The following is a 25,364-nucleotide window of genomic DNA, read 5'->3' on the forward strand; positions in this document are numbered from 1 at the left end:
GCTGATCTCATCTCAGCCTCAACTCCAGTTTCCTGCGCGTTCTGCATAACCCTTCAACCCATTACTAATTAAAAATCTGTCTATCTCCTCAAATTTACTCAATGTCCTGGCATCCACCGCACTCTGGGATAGTGAATTCCACAGACTCATGACCCTTTGAGAGAAGTAATTTCTCCTCACCTCCGTTTTAAATCTGCTACCCCTTATCCTAAAACTATGACCTCTCGTTCTAGATTGCCCCACAGGAGGAAACATCCTCTGTACGTCTACTTTGTCAATCCCCTTAATCATCATATATACCTCAATTAGATCTCCCCTCATTCTTCTAAACTCCACAGAGTAAAGGCCTAAACTGCACAATCTCTCTTCATAAGACAAACCCCTCATCTCTGGAATCAATCCAGTGATCCACCTCTGAACTGCCTCCAATGCAACTACATCCCTCCTCAAGTAAGGGGACCAAAACTGTACTCAATACTCCAGGTGCAGTCTCACTAATGCCTTGTACAGTTGCAGCAACACTTCCCTACTTTTATACTCTATTCCTTTGGCAATAAATGCCAAAATTCCATTAGCCTTCCTTATTACCTGCTGTACCTGCATGCTAGTTTTCAGCGAAACATGCACGAGGACACCCAGATCCCTCTGCACCGAAGTACTCTGAAGTTTCTCTCCATTTAGATAATTTGCCGTTCTATTCTTCCGACCAAAATGGATAACCTCACACTTATCCACGTTAAACTCCATCTGCCAAATTTTGACCCATTCATCTAACCTATCCATATCCATTGGTAAATTTCTTATTTCTTTATTTCAACTTACTGTCCCACCTATTTTAGTGTCATCTGCAAATTTGGCTATAGTACCTTCTATCCCTGCATCCAAGTCATTAATATAGATTGTAAATAGTTGGGGCCCGAGGACCGAACCTTGTGGCACCCCACTAGTTGCATCTTGCCAGCCAGAAAAGGACCCATTTATCCCGACTCTGTTTTCTGTTGGTTAGCCAATCCTCTATCCAAGCTAATAAATTGCCCCTAACCCCATGTGATTTTGCCTTGCATATTAACCTTTTGTGTGGCACCTTATCAAATGCCTTCTGGAAGTCCAGATATACTACATCTACAGGATCCCCATTATCCACTTTGCTTGTTACATCTTCGAAAACCTCTAGCAAATCAGTCAAACACGATTTACCCTTCATAAAACCATGCTGACTCTGATGGATTGCGTTTTGACTTTCTAAATGACTAAATTAATATGCATCGTTCTTGGCAGGTGGGGTTTCCATCCCAATGCGATCTGCCAGTCTTTGGAACATATGGCCTACATAACTAGCATCAGACTGGCATTGAAATTCATATATCACATTACTTATTTGTGTGATAGGCAGAACGTCTTTTTGGCTTGATGGCAGCATCCTGTTAGTATTGAACACCACACGTGTTGCTACTGCATAGCAGCAGCATGAAACAGCTAGCTTAACCTGTTGCTCCATTTTTGGGCTACATTACCCTTCCAGGGTAATTTGAGGTAGACTGGGTATTTGCACTCGCCACTCCAACACATCAAGGCTCCTTGGACAGCGCCTTCCAAGCCCACAACCTCTACCACCTAGAAGGACAAGGGCAGCAGATGCATGGGAACACTACCATCTGTAAGTTCCCCTCCAAGCCACACACCATCCTGACTTGGAACTATATCATTGTTCCTTCACTGTCGCTGGGTCAAAACCCTGGAACTCCCTTCCTAACAGCACTGTTGGTGTACCTACCCCACATGGACTGGAGCATTTCAAGAAGGCAGCTCACCACCACCTTCTCAAGGGCAATTAGTGATGGGCAATAAATGCTGGCCTCACCAGTGACACCCACATCCCATGAACAAATTTTTTAAAAAGCAAAAAAGATGTCCTGCCTGTCACACAAATGAGGATTGTGGTATATGAATTTCAATGCCAATGTGGTGTTAGGTATATAGGCCGTACGTCCCAGAGACTGGTGGATCGTATCAAACAACATGTCCCTTCCGCTGTTCGCAATGGGCAAGTCACAGGCCGTACCCAACGAGCCCATGCTTGCAAAACTCAAAACACAGTGTCCAACATTAAATGTGATTCCGCGATTGGACAACACTTGCTAAATAATCCTCAGTGTGCTAAGAATTACGATGACAACCAATTTAAGATTGTCAGTCGGGCTCGCAGTGTGGCGCATTCGCACATACTGGAAGCTACATATATTAATACACAGGGCCCTATTCTTTGCAGAAATAAAGAACATGTACAAACATTGTGCTTGTTTCAGCTGAACAAAATAAGTGACAGCCATTTGCTGGTTCATTCTTCATGGCAATACCTTGACAAATCAGAGTCAAGCTACCTGGTTTAAATTTCAAACAAAGCTTGGCAGTTAACTGTTAGTCACCATAAATTGTTGTGTTCCCCATGGCAACGCCTCTACCAATCAGAGTTCCCTTGCCAATCAATCAGCACTCTCTTCTCATACAGTATAAAGTTGTTGTTATCCCTTGCATTGGTATTCTTGCAGATTGTCCTGATGAGTGCAAGACAAAAAGCTTTGACAACATGTCTCTATTTTCAGCAATACTGATAACTATTTGTGAAGTGACTTAGTAAAGACTTTCCAATCTGTTACTTCAACTCAGACAAGGTAGGTTGCATGGGGACAGTCCAGCAACATTAAAGGGAAAGAAAATGGCATTTACAAGGCATAGGTGGAAAAGATGAAGCTCAAACACTGGAAATGCACAGCAGATCAGCATCTGACAGGGATTAATGTTTCAGTTATGTGATCCTTTCTCCAAGCTCCCAACACATTAACTGTTCTTTCTCCTTTCATTGCTAATTGACTGGCTGTGCATTTCTAGCATTTCCCATTTTCTTTTATTTACAAGATAGTGATTAGACGAATGCACGACTTCATGAAGCACACTAACGTGCATTCTATCTTTCAGTGAAGCAATAAAGATTCCTTTTAATTAATCTTGGCACTTCCTGTTGCATAATGGATCGAAAGATGCTTTGTTGATCTGGCTGCTATTTTTTACAGAATATTAATGACAGTGGTGCAAAACATTTTTTTTGAAAAATCTGTTAATACAATTGGCTGGTAATTGCTAGATGGCCATTTTAATTTTTATTTCTATCATTTGGAGAGGAGAGGGGCAATAAGATAGTTAAGGTAATTAGACAGAATTGCAAAGAGATGGGCTTGATTTTTGATCCAGATTTCATTTTGAAAATCTAAGACTAATAAGGATTGAAATCATGCCAGTTAATTTAAGAATGCTTTGTGAGATTAGTTTCTCCCCTATTTTAACAAAGGTGTTAACAGTTTGATATAGCGTTTGAAATTGCGTAGCACAGTCTTGCTTCACTGTATTTTAATCGGATTTGCATTATACTTGTATACATACACAATCCATGAAAGTTCTACTCTTCTGGATTTCCATTGACCCAAGTCATTGTGCTGCTCTGCTTTTTCCCAAAATAGTTAGAATTTTAATAGCTGTGTATGCTCTGTAATAAATAGTATTCGGTTTTAAGTTGTTGAATTCCATCCTATCTGGAAAGAGTAATGTAACTCCTGTTTATTTAAAAAAAAAAGGTTCAAACAAACTGCTTTAACCCTTAGACTGTTGGTACGCTTAGGTTAACTGTTCTGTAGTTTCTCAGCTCACTGTACTGTGTTGCTGAAAGATCTAGTACCATGCAGTAATAAAGCTACTCATAATGCAGTAGTAAAAAATGCAAACGAAGTTTTATTTTAAATTAAACACTTTATTGATGTTTGCCATGACATCCAGTTCTTCCACCTGTTCTTTTTAATTTTTAGTTTTACTTTACCTAATAAAGCTTTCCCCACCCCGGGAAGAAAAATGTTCAATCATTTTACTCCTTGGTTTACTTCTAGCTCCCATCCATGCTTGGAGATGGAAGCAAAAAAAATTATTTTTATTGGATGTAAATTGGCCTTTAATGTAAAGGTTGACCTAGTAATAATCAGAAAGATCTGCCAATCTGTGCATTTGTCTTTGGCTCCCAAGGGCAAACAGTTCATCCACAGCACTTAAAGTATTAAATACAGAGATTTGTTTTCCAATCCTGAGGAAAACAGGTCAGTATGTTTGTGCTCAGCAATTGTTTGAACTGAAGAACTAAATGTAAAGGGAGACGATGATGTTGAAGAAATGTGCTTGTTCTTTTAGAGGTAGATTGTTACATGGAAGGCACTTTACTTACAAAAGCATCACAGGAGATACGGCAATCACGTTTGTTTCTACTGGAGTTGAAGGAGCATTTGCTACGGAAGAACACCCATATGCAGCTCATGGTCCATGGCTACAGGTGGGCATCTGCTTTTATTGTTTTGTCTTCAATTTGCTCAGTATGGGCAAATGACTTACCAGTTGCTAGCATGTAAGTAGAACTAAAGCGGTCAATTTATTTCTCTTTGAAAAGGTAACCAACTATCAGTATTCTTAATTGTGTCTACTCAAGCATATTAATGAAGAATGTTCAAGTTAAGAATCTTAATTATAGAATTAAAACCTTAAAGACTCACATCAAAAGTTTTCTGGAGTGATTTGTTGTGTTTTCTTTTAAAGGTACATTCTAAAATCTGTTCTTATCTATGTTCCCCTTACACCAAAATGCTGTAGTAACATTTTAGTGGGCAACTTACTTCAAACTGCTCAATTAAAGGAAGTGGTACCTTTTAGCAAACAAACAGCAATGTTTAATGACAAAAGTCAATCTTCACAAATCCTATCTTCACAGTTCTATGGTACAGCAAAACATTATGAATGCATTTGTAGAAGCTTGTTGATTTCCTTTTTTTAAAAAATGAAAATTGATGTGTTGCATGATTCTAAGCAATTCTTATCATTAGAAATTGCAGCACAGAAAGAAGCCATTCAGGCCATCGCAGCTGTGCCACTGCTAATAATCTGTTGTAATGCTCTTTCCCTCTATTCTATATTTTTCCTTTTCAAATACATATTGAATTCCCTTTTGAATTGATATCTGCCTCAATGGGTACTTGTGGCAAAACATTCCATGTCTAAAAATCATAATGAGTTTTTTTCTGACCACCCCTTCATTCTTCTCGTGATAGTCTATGCCCCCATGGTACTAAGTTGGCACCTGGTGGAAGCAATCCCCGCAATTTATCGTCTCAAAAATATTTTATGATGAAAATTTCCGTTTAGATTTCATCCACCCTTCTCTATTCAGAAAAAAACCCCATAATTTTTTAATTCAGTTGTCATTCTAGTAAATCTTTATTTTACAGTCTAACCAATGTCTTCAATCTCTTGTGTTATCATCCCCTCCCCTTTACAAAACTGTAATGTCAAACTTAAATTAAAAAATGTAAAAGTGTCATCTTTCAAATGACACATTAAACTGAGACCCCTATCTGCCTACTTGGGGTCGAAATATGTGATCCCATGGCGATTCTTGAAGACCAGAAGGTCTCCCATGATGTGTCTGCCATTCCTCCATCAACTATCACAATCAAAAACAAATTATCCGGTGACTAATTATTTTGCTGTAAGTGGGATCTTGCTGTGCCCAAAATATGCTACTCTGTTTGTCTATGTAACTGATTGCATTTCAGAAGCAATTCACTGCTTTTAATGTAGATTGGGTCACCCTAAGGATATAATGTGCTGTACAAATGATTTATTTTTCTTTCTTGAGCTTCATCAAAACTTTTCTGTTCATCTAGGCTTTTGCCCCACCCACCCCGTCCTAACCTATTTACTCTTTTTTTTTCTTGCTGCTTGTTTATTTTTCCTCCCGTTGCAAAATGCTCTTTCTGTACATGAAACATTATAAAACATGTATTGTAAAACTGTAAATTAAGACAATGTCGTATGTGTGAAAAGTTACTGCTCTCTAGTTAAATTTGCATCCGCTGTTTTCTAGTTTTATAAATCTATTAATACCTACAGACAGATGCTTTTACCTGTACAAAAATAGGATATTACACCTTAATTACATGCTAATCGCTTATAATCACACAATTCTGCTAACAGCTGAGAAAGATGCCTCTCAAATAATTAATTTAGTTTTAATTTTTTTCGGGTTTTTTTCGTGGAGTTACTATACATGATATGTTTTATCAATGTGGCAATGACTCAAGCTGAGAATTGGTTTCATAGGTGCCTGTACCACACCTGTTCTTCTTGACAGTCTAGACAGTGAACATTACTAAACTATTTTTCTGTGGAAAGCATTGCCTAATCCGTTCCTGCTGTTGCCCAATCCCATTCTCCTCTGACATTCACCCATCCAGATTTGCCTTTAGTTTCAGTGGATGGTGACTGTCCCCAATCTCTCTCTCTCTTTGCTGCCCCACTCTATTAGAAACCCTAGCTGTAACACCCAACTGCTTTTCCAACTGAGTTTAACTTGCACTGCATGAAACTGGAATTTTCTGACTTCGTGCTTTTGCAGGCAGTGCCTTTTAACCACTAGGCCAATGGGACAACTAATGTGTCACCTGTACAGCAACTTTACTCATAGTGTAAAATGTTGTTTTCCAAAGTTATATCTTTCCTTGAAGATATGTAACTTTCTCAACTATATTATTGATTTGTTTTTTCATTGCTAGTCATGCAGCTCCAGCAGCTGAAAGGATGGGTTGGTGCCCAGCTCCTAGGCTACCTTCTAACGTAATGTTGAGTAGGCTATCAGGTTTGCCCTCTCCCTGAAATGATAAAGCTCTGGAAAAGTATGCCTACACAGACCTAAAGAATTACACAGCACAGAGGAGGCCATTCGACCTATCATGACTCTGCCTGCTCTTTAAAAGCTATCCAATTGGTCCCATACCCCTGCTGTACCAACAAGCCCTGCAGATTTCTCCTTTTCAAGTATATGCCCAATACAGTTTTGAAAGTTAGTATTGAATCTGCTTCCACCACCTTTTCAGATAATGAATTCCAAAGCATCATAATTTGCTGCGCGAAAAAAAGCTCTCCCCATGTTTTTATTGCAGGTTTTTAGAACCTGGTATGTTTTATCACAAATGGCTATTCATAGGATCATAGGAAATAGGAGCAGGAGTAGGCCATTCGGTACATCGAACCTACTCCGCTATTCAAAGAGATCATGGCTGATCTACTTTTCTCCACTATCCCCATATCCCTTGATGTCATTAGTATCCAGAAATCTATCGATTTCTGTTTTGAACATGCTCAATGATTGAGCTTCCACAGGTAGAGAATTCCACAGATTCACCACCCTCTGAATAAAGAAATTCCTCCTTATCTCAGTCTTAAATGGCCTGCCCCTTATTCTGAGACTATGTCCCCTTCTAGACTCACCAGCCAGAGGAAACATCCTATCCACATCTACCCTGTCACGCCCCATAAGAATTTTGTACGTTTCGATGAGATCACCTCTCATTCTTGAAAACTCTAGAGAATACAGGCCCAGTTTCTGCAATCTGTCCTCATAAGACAATCCCGCCATGCCTGGGATTAGTCTGGTGAACCTCCGTTGCACTCCCTCTATGGCAAGTATATCCTTCCTTAGATAAGGAGACCAAAACTGTACACAGTACTCCAGGTGTGGTCTCACCGAGACTTTATACAATTGAAGCAATACATCTTTACTTATGTACCCAAATACCCTTGCAATGAAGGCCAACATACCATTTGCCTTCTTAATTGCTTGCTGCACCTGCATACTAGCTTTTAGTGACTTATGAACGAGGACACCCAGGTCTCTTTGGATGTCAACGCTTCCCAACCTCTCCGCCAAAGTGGATCACTTCACACTTATTCACATTATGTTCCATCTGCCATGTTCTTGCCCATTCACCTAGCCTGTCCAGATCCCCATGAAGCCTCCTTGCAACTTACATTCCCTCCTAGCTTTGTGTCATCAGCAAATTTGGAAATATTACAATTGGTCCCCACATCCAAATCATTTATATAGATTAAAGCCTGGCTCGGGTATAAAATTAAAGCCCGACCCAACCACAGTCAACCTGAACCCGACCCGAGCCTAAGCCCTTTAATTTTTTTTTGCACCCGACCTGACACAAATCTCCTTCATCTGTTCCGACAGCAGACTGTTCCTGCAGCTGGAGTTGTGGGGAATCATGGGTAAGCCTGATCCTGTGACTTCCCAGAAGCAGTGCCCAGCCCAGCCCGACCTGACCTGAGCCCGAATGCTGGACTCGGAATTTCGACCCGAGCCCGACACATGTAGTTGGGTCTTGTCGAATTCAGGTCGGGTAGCCAGGCTTTAATATAGATTGTAAACAGCTGTGGCCCAAGCACTGATCTTTGCAGTATCCCACTAGTAACAGTCTGCCATCCTGAGAATGACCCATTTATTCCTACTCTCTGCTTTCTGTCTGTTAACCAATTCTCAATTCATTGCAGTATATTACCCCCAATTACATGTGCTGTAATTTTGTTCACTAACCTCCTGTGTGGGACCTCATCAAAAGCCTTCTGAAAATCCAGATGCACCACATCCACTGGTTCTGCTTTATCTATGCTATAAGTAACATGATCAAAAAACTGCAACAGGTTTGTCAAACATGATTTCCCTTTCACAAATCCATTTCGACTCTGCCCAATCATATCACTATTTTCAGAGTGTCCAGTTATCTCATCCTTTATAATGGATTCCAACATTTTCCCTACTAATGATGTCAAACTAACAGGTCTGTAGTTCTCCATTTTCTCTCGCTCCCTTCTTAAATACTGGGGTTACATTTGAGACAGATACTGTAACAATCTACAAGGAAGGGGACAAGTAGAGTACACACATTATCCATGGGCAGAGAGGAAAAATTGGGAAAATCCCCTTTGGGCTATTTGTTTACATAAAGGTTGGTTCAAGAGCAAATGAGATTCCTGGGATCAGGTTCCTTGTGCTAAATCCCTTAGCTGGAAATGGTGCTATATAATGGCAGAAACTATCTAAATGTCAAGGAATTTATTCCACATTTGAGGCATTTGTTGTCTAGTACTTTGGATTTTTTATACACGGTTGCTGTAAACTCTAGTTAAAGGCATCGAAACTTGCAGCACAGAAGAAGGCCATTCGCCTGTTGTGCATGTGCTAGTCTGTGAAAGACATTCCAATTTAGTCCCACATCCCAACTTTTTCCCCATAACCTGAAAATTAGTCCTCTTCAAGTATATATGCAATTGCCTTGTGAAAGTTACTATGGAATCTGATTCCACCACACTTTCAGGTAGTGCGCTCCAGATCTTAGCAAACTTCTGCGTGAAGTAATTTCTCATTTTTCTTCTTGTACTTCTGTCAGTTATTTTAAATCTATCACTTCTGGTTACTGACAATAGAGCAAGTAGGGCAAAACTATCAAAATCCTTCATCGTTTTGAATACCTCTATTTGGTCTCCCTTTAACCTTAAATGTTCTAAGGAAAACAAACCCAGCTTCTCCAGTCTCTTCACATAACTGAACTCCCTCATCCTTGGTAACCTCCTGGTAAATATCCTCTGAATCCCCTCCAGGGCCTTGACATCTTCCTTAAAGTGTGGTGCCCAGAATTGTATACAACACTCCCATCTGAGGCCTGACCAGCGATTTGTTAAAGGTTTATCATGACTTCCTTGTTTTTGTATTCAATGCCCCCATTTACAAAGCCAAGTATCCCATCTGCTTTCTTACTGCCTTATCAATTGTCTTGCCACCTTCAAGGATTTGTGAATATCCGCCCAGGGTCCGTCTGCTCTTGCGCCCCTTCAAAATAGTGCCATTGAGATTATACTGCCTGTCCGTGTATTTCTTTCAAAATGTGAAACTTCACACTTACCCACAGTAAATTGCATCTACCTTGTGTCTGCTCATTTTGCCAGTTATGTGTCTGAAACAGATATTTTAAAAAAGGTTTCATCATTCTGAAGTCCAACTAACTAATGACCCAGATTTTGCATCAGCCGATGTCATATCTCTGCTCAAATGGCTCCTGTTAAAGCAAATGGATTTTTTTTATGCAGAACATTTGCTTCCAGTGAATAACTTGCTGTTGCAGGCATTAAAAATAGACTGGAAATTGCAGCTTTTACACCAGCTCTTGAAATAAAAATGATGGATAAAAATATCTTTTTGCATTTGATGATTTTTCAGACCTTTTTATAAGTGAAAACAGCCCTCACCTTGAGCAAATATGTGTTTGTGTTCATTATGGTAAAAATTATGCTGTAGTATTCAGGTTTGGAATGGCTAATATCTTGATGTGCAATGTTGATCACATGAGCATATTGGTTAGTTTACAAATGCAATGTCAAATGATTGGGTCAGTGCAGAATAATGTCCAGTTTTGGCTCTGTTGCCAGAGTTGTTGCACACACTGCATATAAACTATTCCATTGGATAAGGTCCTAAATTGAACAAAATAATGGGAGGGCAACTGCCTGAGATCCAATCCATTACATCATGAAACAATCTATTTAGAAAGCCAGGTATATTGTAAACTTGCCAAATCAATGGTATTGATTTGGGATTTAAAGGGGTATCACTGTCTGAATGTAAAGGCAAAAACAATTTACGAATGGTAACTTAGATTGAGGGATTTACTTGAAGTCCCTACTGTATTATTGTGTTTAGTTGCCAAAAAGAGTATGCAGGAAGAATTCCAATCGTAGAGTTTGAATGCTTTAACACTCCTTTGATTATTTTAGGTTAGCTTTTGTGTATCTTTGTTTTAACCATTTAATTTTTATTGATTTAGATATAAGCAGGATAACTGTGGAAGGTGGGTTCACAATGAGCATCTTTTGCCGAAGTATGTTGGAACGTTAAGATTGCCATACGTTGAAAGAGATAGTAATAAATAACATAAATAGACTTGGGTAAATTTTATGCCCTGAAGATGTTGATGTTCATTAAATTGTTACTATATATAGAAACCAGTTTTCAATTAATTTGTGAAGTGGGTCCTTTAGAAATTTTCCTTTGGGGAAAATCCAAACACTTGGTGATGCTGAAGAAATAAAATTGAGGTGGCAAGTTTTGCAAAGGGTTTCATTATGCTGGGGAACCCCCTTGTACTGCTAAAATTAAAATGTATACATTTGTTCTTGAAACTCTAAGAACTTCCAAGAACTGAAAGTACTAGTAGACTTCATTAGCTTGGTGGAAAAATTGGATATGCAGCGAGGTCAAGAACTACTGACAAACCTTAAAAGAGAATCATTGCCATTTTAGAGAATGAGTCTAGAAGATCTCCATGTCACCTCAGTCATAACATTCTTGTAGTGCTGAGATGTTTTCCTGGCTTGAAGGATATTAATAATGGCTTAATTGTAAAGAGCAGAGAAACATCTCCCCTGACAATTTTACAGGTGTGGTGATACCCATTCCATAAGCTTGCTCAGTGCACAGTAGTATGATTAGTAGTGTGGAATAAAATCCTAAAATGATAAATACTGTAATACCTATGCACCTTAAATATTTTTTAAACCATCTTCAGATTCTGCTGAATGAAGAGTTTGTGGAAAAAATGCTAGAGGATTTAGAAGACCTGACCTCTCCAGAAGAAGTAAGATTTCTCAAAAAAGTTAACAGGAATTCAGAGAAGCTTGTTCTTCAGATGTATTCTATGTGCATAGAGAGAGCGAGAGATGTATGAGTGAGATGAAGGCCCAATTTGTAGCATAGGAATTTTTGCAATGTGACACCCAGGTTCAGCATTATGTTAACATATATTGGCTGGATTTTGTGATCGGCAGTAAAGAAACAACACTAGCGGCTGACCTCGAAGTAAGCTGCCCCCAAAGATCTAGCTGTCTCTGTGGTGTAGACTTGCCCTATTGCAATGGCAATTTGTATCTGGTGCCAAGTCAAGGCAATCTCCAGACAACCAGCAGCAGTGATGTCAGCAAGCCGGGTAAGCAGCGAATCACATTCAATCCCTACAGTTACAAGTACTGATTTATCCTTCATTTTATTTAAATTTTCTGATAACGAATAAATGATTATGATTGGATTAAGATAGCAGCTTAAACTGTCATGGACTTTAAAAAATTATTTTTTTAATATGTGGAAATTTTTACCACAGTGGAGAAATTTGACCTACAAATATATAATCAGCTTTTCAGGGCTAGTGAGGGTGTTTAGCAGTAATCGTGAACTTAGTATGCATTAAAAACAGTTATACCTCATACAACAAAGTGTAACATTTTCAAGGGTTTTTATGGTGATATTCCAGCATAAAAGTGGAAGTTTTCATCAATTCACTGATTGCTTAGGGATTGCACTCTGTGGGGGATTCTCAACAGTGCACCATCTGGTGGAGCGTAGAATCACTGACAGCAACTTCTAGATTTCCATATTATTCTGCACATGTGCAGACTCCTGAAGATGTTGTCAGTTCCAGTGGAGCAATGACAATGGATGCTGACAGTTGCACTGTCATTACCACAGCAAAATCCAGGCTGGTATGTTCCATTTTGGTTGTTTAACGTATTGCTGTTTTGGAATACTGTTTGTATAGTATGTATAAATGAGTAGCTCAATCCAAGAAGGCATTTTTGCTTACAATTGCAATATTTTTTGGTCACCTGAACTCTGCTTTCATTTGCACCACGGTCAGTCAATATTAGAACTAAAGCTAAATAAACAAGACTTGAACATTTTTTAAAATCTTTGTTTTATGAAGATTTTCTTCCTTTAAACTGCAAAGGGTGGCACAGTGGCGCAGTGGTTAGCACCGCAGCCTCACAGCTCCAGGGACCCGGGTTCGATTCTGGGTACTGCCTGTGCGCAGTTTGCAAGTTCTCCCTGTGACTGCGTGGGTTTCTGCCGGGTGCTGCGGTTTCCTCCCACAGCCAAAGACTTGCAGGTGATAGGTAAATTGGCCATTGTAAATTGCCCCTAGTGTATGTAGGTGGTAGGGAATATGGGATTACTGTAGGGTTAGTATTAATGGGTGGTTCTTGGTCGGCACAGACTCGGTGGGCCGAAGGGCCTGTTTCGGTGCTGTATCTCTAAATAAATAAAAAATAAAAATTTATGTATAGGAACTGAATTTGGTCTGTGTGGTGTTTACAACTGCAAATAAAATATTACATTGGGGTAGTAAAAATTTTCATGTAAGGAGTAATTTAGGGAAGAAAACTCAAACACAAAACAAAAGCAAAATACTGTGGATGCTGGAAATCAGAAATTAAAACGGAAAATGCTAGAAATACTCAGCGGCTCTGGCCGCGCCAGTGGAGAGAAAAACAGAGTTAATGGCTGGAATTTTATGCCTCCCCAAAGAGCAGGAAGGTGCCTCAGATGGGTGGAAGTCCTGCCTCAGAACAGTTATAGGCTGGAGAACCGCAAAATGCAGTCGGATCCCCAGGCCAGACGAAAGCAGGTTTGCCATCGCCTTTTCAGTCGGGGTACGGCTCCCGTCCACCGAAGGAAAAATCCCAGCCAATATTTCAAGTTGATGACTCTTCATCAGAACTAGGAAAAGTTAGAAATGTAATAGGCTTTAAGTGGGTCAAATTGAGGATTTTTTAATAGCTCTAAATAATAGTAGACATTTGCGCTTGGTGTCTAAAAGCAGTATTTTAAAATGCAACTTTAGGGAAATTAGATGATGCAGTGAGTTAAACACTGGCCTTTCATTTCTGGATTCTTGGTTCAAATCAATCCAGATTCATGGGGTAAAATGTTAGCTGTTCTTTAGCTGTAAAATGGTCCCACAACACAGCACTAGTATTTATTGGCAATCTCAATCAAGAGGTTTCAGTAAGTTAGTGTGGAAACTGGATTTGTTAAAAGTATACTTCTTGGGTAGAGTAGAATAATCTTTATTGTATAGCTGAGCTATGAGTGTTTAATATTGTTATGCCAGAAATAAGAAAATGATCCATTTTCCAGCAATGACTGACCTCCCTTATTGTGATTGCAAAATTCACCAAAAAGGCATTAGCTTAAAATTTATTATAGTAATATGTCTGTTTTTCTGGTATTATAAGTGAGCCATATTTATAATTGGAAACAAAAGTAAGATCTACATCAAAAATTGCTTCACTTTCATATTATTGCAAGGTTTGTGGTTTTCTGTCCGTCAGTATGATATTGAACCAGTTAAATGATCAGAAGACTGGAAAAAGGGGCCTGTTAAATTTTCTCTTCTCTGATCATCTGAAATAGTTTTGTATTACAGAAATGTTTTTATATATATTAATTGATTTTCCGTGGTGTTGCACATGGGGAGTCACAATCAATTGTAGTCTTCAGGTGAAATTGGGTTATAAGGCAGAAGATAATTGGATGTCATAGCGTTATACAGCACAGAAACAGGGCCTTCGGCCCATTGTGTCTGTGCTGGCCATCGAGCACCTATCTATTCTAATCCCATTTTCCAGCACTTGGCCCATAGCCTTGTATGCTATGGCGTTTCAAGTGCTCATCTAAATACTATTTAAATGTTGAGGGTTCCTGCCTGTACCAAGCAGTCAGGCAATGTGTTCCAGATTTCAACCACCCTTTGGGTGAAAAAATGTTTCCTCAAATCCCCTCTAAACCTCCTGCCCCTTACCTTAAATCTATGTCCTCTGGTTATTGACACCTCCGCTAAGGGGAAAAGTTTCTTCCTTTCTACGCCCCTCATAATTCTGTATACCTCAATCATGTCCCCCCTCAGCCTTCTCTGCTCCAAGGAAAACAACCCCAGCCTATCCAGTCTCTCTTCATAGCTGAAATTCTCCAGCCCAGGCAACATCCTGGTGAATCTCCTCTGCACCCTCTCCGGTGCAATCACATCCTCCCTATAGTGTGGTGCCCAGAACTGTACACAGTACTCCAGCTGTGGCCTAACTAGAATTTTATACAGCTCCATCATAACCTCCCTGCTCTTTTACTAATAAAGGCAAGTATCCCATAAGCCTTCCTAACCACCTTATCTACCTGTGCTGCTGCCTTCAGTGATCAATGGGCAAGTACACCAAGGCCTCTCTGACCCTCTGTACTTCGTATGGTCCTACCATCCATTGTATATTCCGTTGCCTTGTTAGTCCTCCCAAAATGCATCACCTCACACTTCTCAGGATTAAATTCCATTTGCCACTGCTCTGCCCATCTTACCAGCCCATCTATATCATCCCGTAAGGCTTTCCTCCACACTATTTACGACACTACCAATTTTTGTGTCATCTGCCAACTTACTGATCATACCTATTCACGTCTAAATCATTAATGTACACTGCAAACTGCAAGGGTCCCAGCACCGATCCCTGTGGTACACCACTGGTCATAGGCTTCCAATCACAAAAACAACCCTCGACCATCACCCTCTGCCGCCTGCCACTAAGCCAATTTTGGATCCAATTTGTCAAATTGCCCTGGATCCCATGGGCTCTTACCTTCTTGACCAGTCTCCCATGCGGGACCTTATCAAAAGCCTTAATGAAGTGCATGTAGACTACATCAACTGCTTTACCCTCATCTACACACCTAGTCACCTCCTTGAAAAATTCAGTCAAATTTGTTAGGCGTGATCTCCCCCTGACAAAGGCATGCTGACTATCATTGATTAATCCCTGCCTCTCCAAGTGGAGATAAATCATGTCCCTCAGAATTTTTTCCATTAGTTTCCCTACCACTGATGTTCAACTCACTGGCCTGTAATTACCTGGTTTATCCCTACTACCCTTCTTGAATAATGGTACCACATTTGCTGTCCTCCAGTCCTCTGGCACATCTCCTGTAGCCAGAGAGGATTTGAAAATTTGTGCCAGAGCCCTGCAATCTCCTCCCTTGTCTCACATAGCAGTCTGGGATACATCTCATTTGGGCCTGAGGCTTTATCCGCTTTTAAGCTCGCTAAAACCGCTAATACCTCCTCCCTTTCAATGCTGATTTGTTCAATTATATCACAATCCCCCTCCCTGATTTTTACACCTACATCGTCTTTCTCCGTAGTGAACATGGACGAAAAGTAATCATTTAAAACCTCACCTATGTCCTCTGGCTCCACACACAGATTGCCGCTTTGGTCCCTAATGGGCCCTACTTTTTCCCTGGTTATCCTCTTGCCCTTAATATACTTATAAATCACCTTGGGATTTTCCTTTATCTTGCCCGCCACTGTTTTTTCATGCCCCCTCTTGGCTCTCCTAATTACTTTAAGTACCCCCTTACACTTTCTATACTCCTCTAGGTCCTCCGCTGTTTTCAGCCCTCTGAATCTGCCATAAGCCTCCTTTTTTTAACCTTATCCAATGCTCTATATTCCTTGACATTCAGGGTTCCCTATACTTGTTGGTCCGACCCTTCACCTTTATGGGAACATGTTGGCCCTGAACACTCACTGTTGCCTTTTTGAATGACTCCCACTGGTCTGATGTAGATTTTTCTACAAGCTCACAGTCCACTTTGGCCAGATCCTGTTTTATCATATTGAAATCGGCCTTCCCCCAGTTCAGTACCTTTATTTCCAGTCCATCTTTGCCCTTTTCCATAACTACCTTAAATCTTAGAGTTATGGTCACTATCCCCGAAATGCACTGACACTTCTACCACTTGTCTGGCTTCATTCCCTACAATTAGGTCCAGTACTCTCCTTTCTCTTGAAGGACTTTCAATGTGCTGGCTCAAAAAGCTCTCCTGGATGCACTTTAAGATTTTTGTCCCCTTTAAGCTTTTTGCACTAAGACTATCCCAGTTAATATTGTGGAAGTGCAGTGGCACCATGGCTGGCACTGTTGTTAAGCAGGGAGGGACAAAGCGCAGAAGAGCAATAGTTATAGGGGACTCTATAGCCAGGGGCACAGATAGGTGCTTCTGTGGACGTGAAAGAGACTCCAGGATAGTATGTTGCCTCCCTGGTGCCAGGGTCAAGGATGTCTCTGAATGGACAGGGGGCATTCTGAAGGGGGAGGGTGAACAGCCAGAGGTTGTGGTACACATCGGTACCAATGACATAGGCAGGAAGAGTGACAAGGTCCTGCAGGGGGAGTTTAAGGAGTTGGGTAAAAAGTTAAAAGACAGGACCTCTAGGGTTGTAATCTCGGGATTGCTCCCTGTGCCACGTGCCAGTGAGGCTAGAAACAGGAGGATAGTGCAGCTAAACACGTGGCTGAACAGCTGGTGTAGAAGGGAGGGTTTCAGATATCTGGACCATTGGGATCTCTTCAGGGACAGATGTGGCCTGGACAAGAAGGACAGGTTGCATCTAAACTGGAGGGGCACAAATATCCTGGCTGCGAGGTTTGCTAGTGTCACTCGGGAGGGTTTAAACTAGTGTGGCAGAGGGTGGGAACCAGAGCAGTAGGACAGCAAGTGAAATAAATGAGGGGGAACTAGTAAATAAGGCCAGTAAGACTGAGAGGAAGAGCAGGCAGGGAGATGTTGCGGAGAACAGCGGGACTGGTGGTCTGAAGTGCATTTGTTTCAATGCGAGAAGTATAACAGGTAAGGCAGATGAACTTAGAGCTTAGATTAGTACTTGGAACTATGATGTTGCTATGACAGAACATAGAACAGTACAGGCCCTTCAGCCCACGATGTTGTGCCGAACCTTTAACCTACTCTAAGATCAAACTAACTACCTGCCCTTCATTCTACTATCATCCATGTATCTATCCAAGAGATGCTTAAATGCCCCTAATGTATCTGCTTCTACTACCACCACTGGCAGTGCATTCCACGCACCCACCACTCTCTGTGTAAAGAACCTACCTCTGACATCTCCCCGAAACCTTCTTCCAATCACCTTAAAATTATGCCCCCTGGTGATAGCCCTTTCCACCCTGGGAAAAAGTCTCTGGCTATCCACTCTATCTATGCCTCTCATCATCTTGTACCCCTCTATCAAGTCACCTGTCATCCTTCTTCGCTCCAATGAGAAAAGCCCGAGCTCCCTCAATCTTTCTTCGTAAGACATGCCCTCCAGTCCAGGCAGCATCCTGGTAAATCTCCTCTGCAACCTCTCTAAAGCTTCCACATCCTTCCTATAATGAGGCGACCAGAACTGAACACAATATTCCAAGTGTGGTCGAACCAGGGCCTTATAGAGCTGCAGCATAACCTCGCGGCTCTTAAACTCAATCCCCCTGTTAATGAAAGCCAACACACCATACGCCTTCTTAACAACCCTATCAACTTGGGTGGCAACTTTGAGCGATCTATGGACATGGACCCCAAGATCCCTCTGTTCCTCCACACTACCAAGAATCCTGTCTTTAAGCCTGTATTCCGCATTCAAATTCGACCTTCCAAAATGAATCACTTCACACTTTTCCAGGTTGAACACCATTTGCCACTTCTCAGCCCAGCTCTGCATCCTGTCAATGTCCCATTGCAACCTACAACAGCCTTTCCACACTATCCACAACTCCAGCAACCTTCGTGTCATCGGCATACTTGCTAACCCAGCCTTCCACTTCCTCATCCAAGTTATTTATAAAAATCACAAAGAGCAGAGGTCCCAGAACAGATCCTTGTGGAACACCACTGGTCACCGGGCTCCATGCTGAATACTTTCCATCTACTACCACCCTCTGACTTCTATGGGCCAGCCAATTTTGTATCCAGACAGCCAACTTTCCCTGAATCCTATGCCTCATTACTTTCTGAATGAGCCTACCATGGGGAACCTTATCAAACGCCTTGCTAAAATCCATATACACCACATCCACTGCTCTTCCTTCATCAATGTGTTTTGTCACATCTTCAAAGAATTCAATAAGGCTTGTGAGGCATGACCTGCCCCTTACAAAGCCATGCTGACTGTCTCTAATCAAACCATGCTTTTCCAAATAATCATAAAATCTGTCTCTCAGAATCCTCTCCAATAATTTGCCCACTACCGACGTAAGACTGACTGGTTATAATTCCCAGGGTTATCCCTATTCCCTTTCTTGAACAAGGGAACAACATTTGCCACCCTCCAATCATCCGGTACTACTCCAGTGGACAGTGAAGACGCAAAGATCATCGCCAAAGGCGCAGCAATCTCTTCCCTCACTTCCCGTAATATCCTTGGGTATATCCCGTCTGGCCCCGGAGACTTATCTGCCCTCATATCATTCAAAATTTCCAGCACATCCTCCCTCTTAACCTCAACCTGTTCGAGCATATCAGCCTGTTCCACGCTGTCCTCACAAACGACCAGGTCCCTCTCACTAGTGAATACTGAAGCAAAGTATTCATTTAGGACCTCCCCTACCTCCTCTGACTCCAGGCACAAGTTCCCTCCACTATCCCTGATCGGCCCTACCCTCAGTCTGGCCATCCTCTTGTTCCTCACATAAGTGTAGAACGCCTTGGGATTTTCCTTAATCCTACCCGCCAAGACTTTTTCATGTCCCCTTCTAGCTCTCCTCAGTCCATTCTTCAGTTCCTTCCTGGCTACCTTGTAACCCTCTAGAGCCCTGTCTGATCCTTGCTTCCTCAACCTTAAGTAAGCTTCCTTCTTCCTCTTGACTAGCTGTTCCACATCTCTTGTCATCCAAGGTTCCTTCACCCTACCATCCCTTCCCTGCCTCATCGGGACAAACCTATCCAGCAGTCGCAGCAAGTGCTCCCTAAACAACCTCCACATTTCTGTCGTGCATTTCCCTGAGAACATCTGTTCCCAATTTATGCTCCCCAGTTCCTGCCTAATAGCACTGTAATTCCCCCTCCCCCAATTAAATATTTTCCCATCCCGTCTGCTCCTGTCCCTCTCCATGACCATTGTAAAGTCAGGGAGTTGTGGTCACTATCACCAAAATGCTCTCCCACCGATAGATCTGCCACCTGGCCTGGTACGTTGCCAAGCACCAAGTCCAACATAGTCTCCCATCTAGTCGGCCTATCTACATATTGAGTCAGGAAACCTTCCTGGACACACCTGACAAAAACTGCTCCATCCAAACTATTTGCACTAAGAAGGTTCCAATCAATATTAGGGAAGTTGAAGTCACCCATGACAACAACCCTGTTACTTCTGCACCTTTCCAAAATCTGCCTCCCAATCTGTTCCTCCGTGTCTCTGTTGCTATTGGGGGGGTCTGTAGAAAACTCCCAACAAAGTGACTGTTCCTTTCCTGTTTCTCACTTCCACCCATAATGACTCAGTAGACAAACCCTCCTCAACGACCTCCCTTTCTGCAGCTGAGACTTGGTTGAGGGAAGGACAGGATTGGCAGCTAAATGTTCCAGGATTTAGAAGCTTCAGGCGGGATAGAGGGGGATGTAAAGGGGGTGGGGGTGTTGCATTACTTGTTAAGGAGAAGATCACAGCTGTACTGCGGGAGGACACCTCAGAGGGGTCATGCAGCGAGGCAATATGGGTGGAGCTCAGGAATAGGAAGGGTGCAGTCACGATGTTGGGGGTTTACTACAGGCCTCCCAACAGCCAGCGGGAGGTAGAGGAACAAATATGTAGACAGATTTTGGAAAGATGTAAAGGTAACAGGGTTGTAGTGGTGGGTGATTTTAACTTCACCTATATTGACTGGGACTCACCTAATGCTAGGGGCTTGGATGGGGCAGAATTTGTAAGGAGCGTATTCTTGAAACAATACGTAGATAGTCCAACTAGGGATGTGGCTGTACTGGACCTGGTATTGGGGAATGAGCCCGGCTTGGTGGTCGAAGTTTCAGTAGGGGAGCACTATATTTCCGTAAGTTTTAAGGTACTTGTGGATAAGGATAAGAGTAGTCCTTGGGTGAAGGTGCTAAATTGGGGGAAGGCAAATTATAACAATATTTGGCAGGAACTGAAGAATTTAGATTGGGGGCGGCTGTTTGAGGGTAAATCAACATCTGACATGTGGGAGTCTTTCAAACGTCAGTTGATTAGAATCCAGGACCAGCATGTTCCTGTGAGGAAGAAGGATAAGTTTGGCAAGTTTCTGGAACCTTGGATAGCGCGGGATATTGTGAGCCTAGTCGAAAAGAAAAGGGAAGCATTCGTAAGAGCTGGAAGGCTAGGAACAGACGAATCCCTTGAGGAATATAAAGACAGTAGGAAGAAACTTAAGCAAGGAGTCAGGAGGGCGAAAAGGGGTCATGAAAAGTCATTGGCAAACAGGATTAAGGATAATCCCAAGGCTTTTTATACGTATATAAAGAGCAAGAGGGTAACTAGGGAAAGGGTTGGCCCACTCAAGGACAGAGAAGGGAATCTACGTGTGGAGCCAGAGGAAATGGGCGAGGTACTAAATGAGTACTTTGAATCAGTATTTTCCAAAGAGAAGGACTTGGTGGATGATGAGCCTAGGGAAGGGAGTGTAGATAGTCTCAGTCATCTCATTATCAAAAAGGAGGAAGTGTTGGGTGTCTTGCAAAGCATTAAGGTAGATAAGTCCCCAGGACCTGATGGGATCTACCCCGGAATACTGAGGGAGGCAAGGGAAGAAATTGCTGGGGCCTTGACAGAAATCTTTGTATCCTCATTGGCTACAGGTGAGGTCCCAGAGGACTGGAGAATAGCCAATGTTGTTCCTTTGTTTAAGAAGGGTAACAAGGATAATCCAGGAAATTATAGGCCGGTGAGCCTTACGTCAGTGGTAGGGAAACTATTAGAGAGGATTCTTCGGGGCAGGATTTATTCCCATTTGGAAACAAACGAACTTATTAGCGAGAGGCAGCATGGTTTTGTGAACGGGAGGTCATGTCTCACTAATTTGATTGAGTTTTTTGAGGAAGTGACAAAGATGATTGATGAAGGAAGGGCAGTGCATGTTATCTATATGGACTTCAGTAAAGCCTTTGACAAGGTCCCTCATGGCAGACTGGTACAAAAGGTGAAGTCACACGGGATCAGAGGTGAGCTGGCAAGATGGATACAGAACTGGCTCAGTCATAGAAGACAGAAGGTAGCAGTGGAAGGGTGCTTTTCTGAATGGAGGGATGTGACTAGTGGTGTTCCGCAGGGATCAGTGCTGGGACCTTTGCTGTTTGGAATATATATAAATGATTTGGAGGAAAATGTAGCTGGTCTGATTAGTAAGTTTGCAGACGACACCAAGGTTGGTGGAGTTGCGGATAGTGTTGAGGATTGTCAGAGGATACAGCAGGATATAGATCGGTTGGAGACTTGGGCGGAGAAATGGCAGATGGAGTTTAATCCGGACAAATGTGAGGTCATGCATTTTGGAAGGTGTAATGCAGGTGGGAAGTATACAGTAAATGGCAGAACCCTTAGGAGTATTGGCAGGCAGAGAGATTTAGATTTTTTAGATTTAGATATACAGCACTGAAACAGGCCCTTCGGCCCACCGAGTCTGTGCCGACCATTAACCATCCATTTATACTCATCCTACACTAATCCCATATTTCTACCACATCCTCACCTGTCCCTATATTCCCCGACCACCTACCTATACTAGGGGCAATTTATAATGGCCAATTTACCTATCAACCTGCAAGTCTTTTGGCTGTGGGAGGAAACCGGAGCACCCGGAGGAAACCCACGCAGACACAGGGAGAACTTGCAAACTCCACACAGGCAGGACCCAGAATTGAACCCGGGTCGCTGGAGCTGTGAGGCTGCGGTGCTAACCACTGCGCCATTGTGCCGCCCAATAAAAAATAAACAGGTCCACAGGTCACAAAGTGGCAACGCAGGTGGATAAGGTAGTCAAGAAGGCATACGGTATGCTTGCCTTCATCGTTCGGGGCAGAGTATAAAAATTGGCAAGTCATGCTGCAGCTGTACAGAACTTTAGTTCAGCCACACTTAGAATATTGCGTGCAATTCTGGTCGCCACACTACCAGAAGGACATGGAGGCTTTGGAGAGGGTACAGAAGATGTTTACCAGGATGTTGCCTGGTCTGGAGGGCATTAGCTATGAGGAGAGGTTGGATAAACTCGGATTGTTTTCACTGGAACGACGGAGGTGGAGGGGCGACATGATAGAGGTATACAAAGTTATGAGCGGCATGGACAGAGTGGATAGTCAGAAGCTTTTTCCCAGGGTGGAAGAGTCAGTTACTAGGGGACATAGGTTTAAGGTGAGAGGGGCAAAGTTTAGAGGGGATGTGCGAGGCAAGTTCTTTACACAGAGGGTGGTGAGTGCCTGGAACTTGCTGCCGGGGGAGGTGGTGGAAGCAGGTACGATAGAGACGTTTAAGAGGCATCTTGACAAATACATGAATAGGATGGGAATAGAGGGATACGGTGCCCGGAAGTGCAGAAGGTTTTAGTTTAGGCAGGCATCAAGATCGGCGCAGGCTTGGAGAGCCGACTGGTCTGTTCCTGTGCTGTACTGTTCTTTGTTTGTTCTTTGAACTTGAAGTCCCCTACTATTACCCTATTATTTTTACACCTCTCTGGGATTTGCCTACATATTTATTTATTTTTTATTTAGAGATACAGCACTGAAACAGGCCCTTCGGCCCACCGAGTCTGTGCCGACCAACAACCACCTATTTATACTAATCCTACATTACCCCCATATTCTCTACAACATCCCCACCATTCTCCTAACACCTACCTACACTAGGGGCAATTTACAATGGCCAATTCACCTATCAACCTGCAAGTCTTTGGCTGTGGGAGGAAACCGGAGCACCCAGGGGAAACCCACGCAGACACTGGGAGAACTTGCAAACTCCGCACAGGCAGTACCCAGAACTGAACCCGGGTCGCTGGAGCTGTGAGGCTGCGGTGCTAACCACTGTGCCGCCCCTGCTATCTGCTCCTCTACCTCTCCCTGACTGTTTGGAGGCCAGTCGTACACTCCCAGCCAAGTGATTGCTCCCTTTTTGTTTTTAAGTTCTACCCATATAGCCTAAATTTTGGAACCTTCTCAGATATTATCCCGTCTTACTGCAGTAATTGACTCCTTGATCAATGTGCAATGTCACCTCCTCTTTTACCCCACCCCCGTCACGCCTGAAGTTCTGTACCCTGGAATATTGAGCTGCCAGTCCTGCCCTTCCCTCAACCATGTCTCTGTGATAGCAATAATATCATATTCCCATGTGTTAATCAATGCCCTCAATTCATTTGCCTTACTTGTAAGACTCCTTGCGTTAAAATACATGTATTCCAGCCTTGCATTATTCGCTTGTGCCTTAACAGGTCTATATTTGCTCTGCTTTCCAGACTGACTTAGTTTCTCTTCTATATTTGGCTGTGCATCATTGTACCTCCACTCTGTATCCCATCCCCCTGCCAAATCATTTTACCCCCCCACCCCGCCAACAGCACTAGCAAACCTCCCAGCAAGGATGTTCGTCCTATTCTGGTTCAGATGCACACCGTCCGACTTGTACAGGTCCCACCTTCGCCAGAGACAGACCCAGTGATCCAGAAAACTAAAGCCCTCCCTCCTGTGCCATCTCTTCAGTCACTCATTCATCTGCTCTTTCCTCCTATTCCTATACTCGTTAGCACGTGGCACCGGGAGTAATCCAGAGATTACAGCCTTTGAGGTCCTGCTTTTTAATGTGCTACCTATCTCCCTAAATTCTTGTTGCAGGATGTCATCCCTCTTTCTACCTATGTCATTGGTACCAATGTGAACCACGACCTCTGACTGTTCACCCTCCCCCTTCAGAATGTCCTGCAGCCGCTCTGTGACAACCTTGACCCTAGCACCAGGGAGGCAACATCGCATCCTGGCACCACGTTGTCGCCACAGAAATGCCTATCTGTATCCCTTAGGATAGAATCCCCTATCACTATAGCTCTTCCACTCTTTTTCCTCCCCTCCTGTGCAGCTGAGCCACCCGTGGTGCCAGAGACTTGGCTCTTGCTGCATTCCCCTGAGAAGCTGTCTCCCCCAACAGTATCCGAAGTGGAAAATCTGTTAGAGAGGGAGATGGACCCAGGGGACTCCTGCACCCATTGCCTAGTTCTTCTACTCTGCCTGGCAGTCACCCATTCCCTTTCTGCCTGAGCAGCCTTTACCTGCGGTGTGACCACCTCCCTGTGCGTGCTATCCATGATGATCTCATCCTCCCGGATGCTCCACAGCGTCCCCAGCCGCCGCTCGAGATCCGAAACGTGGATTTTGAGTAGCTGCAGCTAGAGACACTTCCTGCACACATGTTCGCCCTGGACACTGGAAGTGTCCCTGACTTCCCACATTGCAGAGGAGGAGCACTCCGAGCTGCCCTGCCATGATTTACCCTTAATTTACTCCCTTAAATTACACAAAAATTAGAGATTTACACTTGGGGACCTTGATTCCCTAACAAAACACTATTTACTATATAAAAAAAACTGTAGACCTTACCTTTCTTTTCCCTTTAGTTGCGAACCCAGCTTACCTGTATACTCACCCACAGCTTTCTGTTTACCTGCTTGCTCTGTTGATTGTGACGTCACTCTGCTCCCGCTGTGTTCTCTCTCTCTCTCTCTCTCTGTGTCTCTCTCTCTCTCTCTCTGTGTGTCTCTCTCTCTCT

General features: G+C 42.7%; 1 protein-coding gene across 5 annotated transcripts in view; it reads left to right on the forward strand.

Moving 5' to 3' along the window:
* Positions 1 to 25,364, forward strand: part of sufu (suppressor of fused homolog (Drosophila)) — a 225,435-nt gene that overhangs the window by 141,133 nt on the left and 58,938 nt on the right. For 2 of the 5 annotated variants that reach the window (XM_068053060.1, XM_068053059.1), the window contains 3 exons: positions 4,231 to 4,369; positions 11,493 to 11,561; positions 12,271 to 12,459. In XM_068053060.1, coding sequence (XP_067909161.1) covers positions 4,231 to 4,369; positions 11,493 to 11,561; positions 12,271 to 12,459 — 397 coding nt within the window. Of the gene's footprint in view, positions 1 to 4,230; positions 4,370 to 11,492; positions 11,562 to 12,270; positions 12,460 to 13,282; positions 13,383 to 25,364 lie in introns of all 5 variants that reach the window. The other 3 variants (XM_068053061.1, XM_068053063.1, XM_068053062.1) reach the window with 2 other exon arrangements.

This window comes from Heterodontus francisci, chromosome 20, assembly GCF_036365525.1.
Source record: "Heterodontus francisci isolate sHetFra1 chromosome 20, sHetFra1.hap1, whole genome shotgun sequence".
Lineage (NCBI taxonomy): Eukaryota > Metazoa > Chordata > Chondrichthyes > Heterodontiformes > Heterodontidae > Heterodontus > Heterodontus francisci.